Source organism: Apium graveolens, chromosome 10, assembly GCF_009905375.1.
Source record: "Apium graveolens cultivar Ventura chromosome 10, ASM990537v1, whole genome shotgun sequence".
In the NCBI taxonomy this organism is placed as follows: Eukaryota; Viridiplantae; Streptophyta; class Magnoliopsida; order Apiales; family Apiaceae; genus Apium; species Apium graveolens.
In genome coordinates this window covers 220,935,156-220,942,634 of record NC_133656.1, presented here as the reverse complement: position 1 = coordinate 220,942,634, position 7,479 = coordinate 220,935,156, and the positions used below count along the sequence as shown (strand labels likewise).

The 7,479-nt window shown below is 34.0% G+C and overlaps 1 protein-coding gene across 1 annotated transcript; it reads left to right on the top strand.

Moving 5' to 3' along the window:
• The first annotated feature begins 983 nt into the window (after nt 1-983).
• Nucleotides 984-7,180, top strand: LOC141692771 (amino acid transporter AVT1A-like). Its single transcript, XM_074497709.1, has 11 exons — nt 984-1,349; nt 1,978-2,258; nt 2,512-2,726; nt 3,194-3,217; nt 3,305-3,485; nt 3,593-3,812; nt 3,906-4,041; nt 4,302-4,467; nt 4,655-4,698; nt 5,577-5,639; nt 6,776-7,180. The coding sequence occupies exons 1-11, from the start codon at nt 1,150-1,152 to the stop codon at nt 6,866-6,868; spliced, it is 1,623 nt and encodes a 540-aa protein (XP_074353810.1). The 5' UTR covers nt 984-1,149; the 3' UTR covers nt 6,869-7,180.
• Nucleotides 7,181-7,479: the final 299 nt, after the last annotated feature.

The following is a 7,479-nucleotide window of genomic DNA, read 5'->3' as shown; positions in this document are numbered from 1 at the left end:
AGTCACTTGATTCACAAAAACCCATATTTCGATAAGTTCACATGTATAGAAAGAAATATCCATGTATTACACTAAAGGTTGCAGACCCATCTTACAGAAGTACCCACTTTGCAAAAAAATTGAAGTCCGTGTACTCAAAAGTGAGAGTTTTTAAAATAAAGTATTCAAGTGATTTGACACATGAAATAAGTCTAAACATAGTGCACTTTACTCTATAAAAATTACAAGCAAAACATGACCATTAAGTTTAGTTCGAATTTTTTCTTATATAGGAGTAATAATGTAAGTAAATATGCTCGAATATATTATTCCAAAACTCGTCTTTAGTCGTATCAATTGCTCAACCCCTATATATGTGTGTATGTGTATGTTATGCATAGGCATAAGAATTTGCCTTAAGAAATTTATCTTCATTTAAATTTTTGATGCCTGAATTTGAAATTTTTACGATTTTTATGCTCAATAAATATGTATACGTGTGTGTAATGAAATTGGGTATGTTATATAATATAAATTGAAAATGATCAGAAAAAGTAGAAAGATCGATATATCGTGAAACAGAGTGTGAAGAAATGATAAAAAAAAGGATAAGAGAGATCAAAAGAGGAAAGATCAAATAAATAGTTAGGAATTCAGTTAACCGCGAAAAAAATTGTCAGACTCTCGTTCCCGCACTTTAAAAATCCAATACAAATACTACATTAAAGAATTAAATTCTCATTATCGTTTACGTGTTGTTTAACCTCCAACAAAATAAACCATTACAATTACTCGTCTAATTAAGCATAATTAAAAAATAATGCAAATAAACGATAGTGCCGCCTTGAAGAGGTAATAAACCTCGAATATATAGGAAAGCAACAATTGAAAATAATAAATCAAATAAATAAAAAAAATCTTTTAACCATTTAAAATATAGAAGACATAAGGGATAGAAACGTAAATAACCCGTGAATTCAAAAGAGGCCATGTGTCCGTGTACGCATTAGGCAATAGCCACCTTTATGAAATGAGGGCTATATATATAAGATACTAAGTAGGGATTATTACATTTAATAGACTGCCTCCCCTAATTTTTCTCTCCGTCTCTCTCGCCCCCAACTACGATTCTCGCATTTAACAGCCAGGCACAGCTATATCACCTGAATCATGTCGGCGCCGGCGATGGATAACAAAGAGAAGGAGGCTGAGTTCTTTCTGGATTATATTATTAATGATGGTGCTGAGACAAATGCTAATATTGATTGCACCCTCGATTTTGACGACCAAGATGTTGAATGTGTTGAAGATGATAAGCGTGATACTGTCGACGACTCTTTCACTTCTTCTCAGTGGCCTCAGAGTTACAAGTATCTTTTCTCTTTTCTTCTTCTGTACCCTATATAGTGTTTATGTGTGTGTAAAAATGTTATGAGTTGTGGTGGTTGTTTATTCTATGTGTGTGTTTATTGGTATAAAGTGAGAAAAAAGGAAGCTAAGGAGCTCTTACGGTATCGTAATTTTGTACTAATTATATATGTAGAGGAAATTGATGATCAAAATGATTAATTGTTGGTAGACAACCACAATTGTTGTATTAGATTGTGGATATTATGGCATATTGATGGCCTCTACTTAATGATTTTATTTTAAAATGAAGTTCCTCTACTATCTGGTCTCTGATATAATATGAATGCAGACCATTTTGAACAATGTTGGTAAATATTTATCTTTAAAAATTTATTATTACCAGATGAATATAGACCTTTGTATTGAATGTGTTGCACCTTTATTAGCCTCTCTTGCCTTTGATGACTGCACAACTGTAGAAGGAGTGCTAAAACACAAGAACTCAGTAGATAGTAGTACACAAAATATATAGGAACTGGATAGTTTCACAAAGGGCTATATGCCAACTTTTCGGTGAAGTACTTGATAATCAGCCATTTCATCTACAAATCATATTAATCATTTCTTTTTCTCATTTTTTTCCTATAGGGAATCTATTGATGCGTACACAATTGCTGCAGCGCCAATTTATGGATCCTTTCGAGATGTATTAAATACCAGTTTTACAGGCGGCGATTTGGATGGTCAGAGTAATTATGACTTGAATGAGAAAGCTCCTTTGCTGTCAGATCTAGAAAATAATAAGGGAGACCAATGTGGCATTTTGCAAGCGCAGACGTCATGCTTATGCAGGACATCGTTGCATGAGAAACATGCCGGAGAACTTCCCATTAGCCAAGGATGTACCTTTACGCAGACCCTATTCAACGGTATCAGAATATCTGAAAATATATGACTAGCTAATGTTGCTAACTATATTTGTATTAGTATGTAAAATGGAAATTGTACACACGTGCTGACGTGCAAAAAACATGATCATGTGTAATTGGAATAACAACATAATTGTACTTAGATTTTTTTGTTTATTATTTTTTTTATTGCTTTTATTATCAAAACTTTATAACATTTTTTTAACTAATGTTGTTAAGTTTATCTCTTTTAAATTATGTCATTATGTCACAGGTTTAAATGCATTGGCTGGAATTGGCCTTCTCTCCACGCCTTACGCGATGAAACAAGCTGGCTGGATTAGCTTGGCAGCACTTCTTGTCTTAGGATCTGTATGTTGTTATACAGCATCTCTCATGAGATATTGCTTTGAGATTAGAAGAGGCATTTATACCTTTCCAGACATGGGGGAAGCTGCATTTGGGAAATATGGTCGTATTTTTGTAGCAGTAAGTTTGTTTTTTTTCCTACACGTAGCTGCAATTTTATCTTTCTTAATTTTTTGTTATGTAGGCCAACTGAAAATATATGTCTCTCTCACAGTCATTTACACTGGCTTACTTTCCCTCACTTCATCCTCAATCAAGTAATATTAGCTTCGGATATATTTTTTAGTGATATCATAGATAAGATGTGTAAAAAGAAGATACAATCTTAAGTTTATGCTCGTGGACCAGTAGTGCATCCAATAAATTTTGTGATGACACCTACGGTCTCACCTTGTCATTGTTTTTTATTCATGTAGTGTTTTCTGAAAAAATTGATTCAGGAGGGAAAAACTACGTTGTGCTTATGTTTCTACCATCCTCGAAATCCCCTGAGAAAGACAATTACTGTTTGTTTAGCCTTTTCGCTACTTAATCTTTTGCTTAGAATTATTTGTGTTTTCTAATATGATCATACTATTTGGGTGCAGATTATTTTTTATGGAGAGCTCTATGTAAGTTATTACTGAATCTGGATTTGCTAAAGTCTGTTTGGATGGAAGATAAGTACTGAATCTTACTAGTAATTTCCCTTATTGTAGACATCTTCTGTGGAATTCATTATTATGGAAGCAGACAATCTTACCAGGCTATTCCCAGGAACACATATTGATTGGTCTGGTCTACAGCTGGACTCTACACATTTCTTCGCAATACTTGTTGTCCTTGTTATTCTACCAACTGTTTGTTTAAAAGATCTTAGGTTGATCTCTTATCTTTCAGGTGATTCACTAGTACATCTATGTACTTCCATTTTTTTTATATACTAAGTTACAGGAGTCAGAGGATCTTGCATGCATTTAATCTAACTGTACATATTCATCTTGCAGCTAGTGGAGTCATTGCGACTATTACTATAGTCCTCTGTATATTTCTGCTTGGGACAGTACATGATATTGGATTTCACTATAGTGGTCCTGTTGCGGACTGGAGTGGATTTCCTTTTGCACTTGGTGTCTATGGGTTTTGTTATTCAGGACATGCTGTATTCCCAAATATCTACCACTCAATGGCCGATAAAACCCAATTTACCAAGGCACTGATAATATGGTACAGAATGTTTCCTGTTATGTGCCGTACTTATTATTGTTATCATTCCTTAAAGAATTATCTATAAGTCTGATTTGCTTTGTTGTCTTGCAGTTTTATTTTGTGCATTTTGATGTATGGAGGAGCTGCTACAATGGGTTTTCTCATGTTCGGTGAAGGGACATTGTCCCAGATAACTTTAAACATGCCACCAAATTATGCAGCTTCGAAAGTTGCATTGTGGACAACAGTGAGTATTTGACAATAAATTAGTTATGGCGCTCAATATGTAATGTTCTAATATAATCACCTATGTTTTCTGTCCTCACTCTTAGTACTACAAGTAACTTGTTTTTGCTAAAAATGAATTATCTGTATTTTCGTTAAAATTTTGTATTGCCTTAAAAGTTAAAATTGATATATTTCTATTAGTTTCTTTTGGAGTAACATCTTTTTGCTAACTGACGTTTATTATTTACTGTTGTCATATCATTTAATTTGATTTGGTAGGTAATCATGCCACTCACTAAATTTGCTTTGTTGATAAACCCCTTGGCGAGAAGTTTAGAGGAACTGCTACCTGCCAGGTTGTCTGAAAGCTTATTGTGTTTTATTCTTCTACGGACAGCTCTGGTTATATCAGCACTCGCGGTGGCATTTTTGATTCCTTTCTTTGGTAAGTTCGACATTTTCACTTAATTCCTCTAAGATTTCAATTTTTCTGTAGCTTAAACTTCTCTGTATCATAAGTTATAAATTTGCATGTATGAGTTGACTAAATGGTAGCTGTAAATGGGTTTCCAGTTTTTACATTATTACAATATAGAAACTGACAGCAATATGGCATTGTTTTCGCATTGCAGGAATTGTGATGGCTTTAATTGGTTCACTTATGAGCGTACTTATGGTATGGCCTACATCCCAAATAACTGTAAACAAACAAAAATTTCACTAGCAATCTGCTATGATGGTATCTTGTTATTTTATCTTCTTGATTATGAACTCATTTGATTCAACCTTGGAAAATAAGTTCTTTCACTGTACTTCATCTCAGCTCCCTCATCACTTTTTCAGTTAGACGTCTTATGGCGTCTCTGCCTCTCTCTCTGCCTCTCTCTCTGCCTCTCTCAAGAATCCGCTGTACCATTTCTTCCATTTTGATTTTTCTCTAAAAAGTCCTCTTGCTATTCTATGCTCCTTAAGGCCTTATCTATGTTTCTTGACTAACAGGAAAAGTTAGTTTTTGAGATTTTAGTAAATGACTCGGACTGTTGCAATTTGAGGGAATATGGAAAAAGATAAAATCAAAGTTGAATGTTGAACTTGGTTGATTTATGTCACCTGACTTCTATTTGTTATAACCAACAATAAACCATTTTCATTATGTAATTAAGTACTACAACAGAATTCTCATTTAAAGTTTTTTTTTGCTAGTAAAACACACTCACACACCCACCTCGTCTTCGACAATCGAACCCTCGACATCCCGTAAAGGCGGTAAGGGAGATACCCCTACACCAAGAGATGTTGGGACTCTTTTTGAATTTTTGTTTCTTGGAAAAAAAAAAGCGTTCTTTTGAGCTTTTCAAGTTGCACTTTAACATCAACTCTTGCACCCTGTTGGAGTTGTGTTCTTCGCATCACTGCTCTGAGCTCCCGCATCAAATTATTCCTTCAACTTTGATAATTATAATTATTGCATTTAATTATTTTAGCAGAATTCTTGTGATTTTTTGAGGTTTAGATATATTGACATAGTCAGCTGTGTTTTATGCATCGATGCAGGCTGTAATACTACCTTCAGCGTGTTTCCTAAAGATTGTAGGGAAGAACGCCACAACAGCACAGGTAATCATAGCTTAATTATGCAGTACATCTCATTTTATGAGGATACTACATATTGTAGCTTTTTGAGGATATAGTGAAAATAGAAATAGTGAACAAATCATTAATTAATTTAAGTGTGAAAAAGGTTTAATATTTTAATCATGCATAATTAAATATCTGCTTTACACTTGTCTGGGCAATTAACTATAAACCTTTTGAAATGGTTGCCATCTCTGGTCGCTTCTGCTTTACACTTCAAATTGTGATACTTAATGATGCTGGAACCCTTTTTATTCTTCTGAATTCTTAGAAAGACATAAGTTTTATGATATTTCATTGTTAAAATTGAGTAGAAATGATTTGAATAGAAATATTTCATGTGCAAATACAACATTTATGTCTATACAACTACTTTAAATTAAAGGTCCCTCTGTATTTGTTAAAGTTGCTATATCATACACACAAGCATGCCAGACTTGATAAAGCTATTCATTGATGCATGCTATATAGTGTTCCTGTACATCAAGCAATTCACTGCCAGAGAGTGACATTATATCAATCCACACCGGGCCTATTTTATCAATTTGTTCAAGTTATTTAATATTGTTAGTACTATTGGATCCAAAAAGCCTGAGAGATATATAAAAATTGGAAAACCTAACCTGTTTTATTCTCCAGGCTCTCCAATTTCTTAGCCGACCCTCTTCCTTTGACTCAGAAGTCAGAATCTATGAAGGAGATCTTTTTCTTACTGTCAAAATTTCCTCCTGCTTAAGTATTATTTGTTTGTGGGTGGTTCTGCAGCAATTGCTTCCGAGCTTCTTGTTTGTTTGCATGATGAAAGAGCATTTAGAGAGTGTGCAATCTATTAGTTTTAATCACAAAGAAATATAGATCCACCGATTAATGTGCATAGATTATGATTTCTAATTGAGCAGTGGTCGATATATGTCACACTTGTTCTTTCTGGTGACATATGTAAACACCATCTTCGCTTTCTAAATTGGTTGTTGCACGTGCTAAAAATGATGATGCCCATATGTGTATGTTTGTGTGTATGATCTGTTTAATAGAACTAATGCTTGTTGATTACAATTTATTGTTCTCGATATATTATTACATGTCTTTATTTATCTGATAACATGATTTTGTTTCAGATTGTTCTCAGTATCGTAATAATTGGATTGGGGTTTGGATGTGCTTCCCTGGGAACATATTCTTCAGTGTTAAATCTTGTACGCCAGTTCTAAACATTGAGTTGATGCATCGACACTGTGCTAGTGCTCCTGGGACACTTCAAGATTTGCATCTTCAGTTATCAAATTATTCTCTTTACTAGTGATGACCCCTTTTATTGAAATTATATATCAGGGCCAGATTTTGGTGCATCTGAACACTAATCGCACCATAATTCAGTTATGTAGGTAACTACTTTATCCAATTTTGCACTCAGAGTTGTATGTTACCATGTATTGGGCTTGTTGACTGTTGTAAAAAAATTGGAACTGAAAAGGTAGCTTTCTCAGTACTGCAACTTTGAGTAAATTTTCACCTAATCTTTAGTATGTTGTGTATGAACATAATTATCTCTATGCCTTGATCAATGTAAGGTTATTGCTAAAAGATTGTGCTAAACATTCTTTAAGGAACTCGAAGGTGAATTAACTTTGTCTACCCGCATCTCACATAGAGTCGAGAGTTTTCTCCTTAATTTCTCAATCACTGTGACTTGATCAGGCCTTTGCACCTATAAAACATCAAAACTGAAAATAGTTAATGCAGAACAACATTCTTAATGCTAGGTGAAGCTAAAAACTTTATACACTTAGGTATCACAGTCACAGGGTACAAAACTTTAATT

Bases quoted from the DNA above. Each gene is read 5' to 3' on its own strand.
- LOC141692771 (XM_074497709.1), top strand. From the start codon at position 1,150: ATGTCGGCGCCGGCGATGGATAACAAAGAGAAGGAGGCTGAGTTCTTT. The intron at 3,486-3,592 runs GTGATTCACTAG...TTCATCTTGCAG, and splicing joins GTTGATCTCTTATCTTTCAG to CTAGTGGAGTCATTGCGACT. The intron at 4,042-4,301 runs GTGAGTATTTGA...TTGATTTGGTAG, and splicing joins AAGTTGCATTGTGGACAACA to GTAATCATGCCACTCACTAA.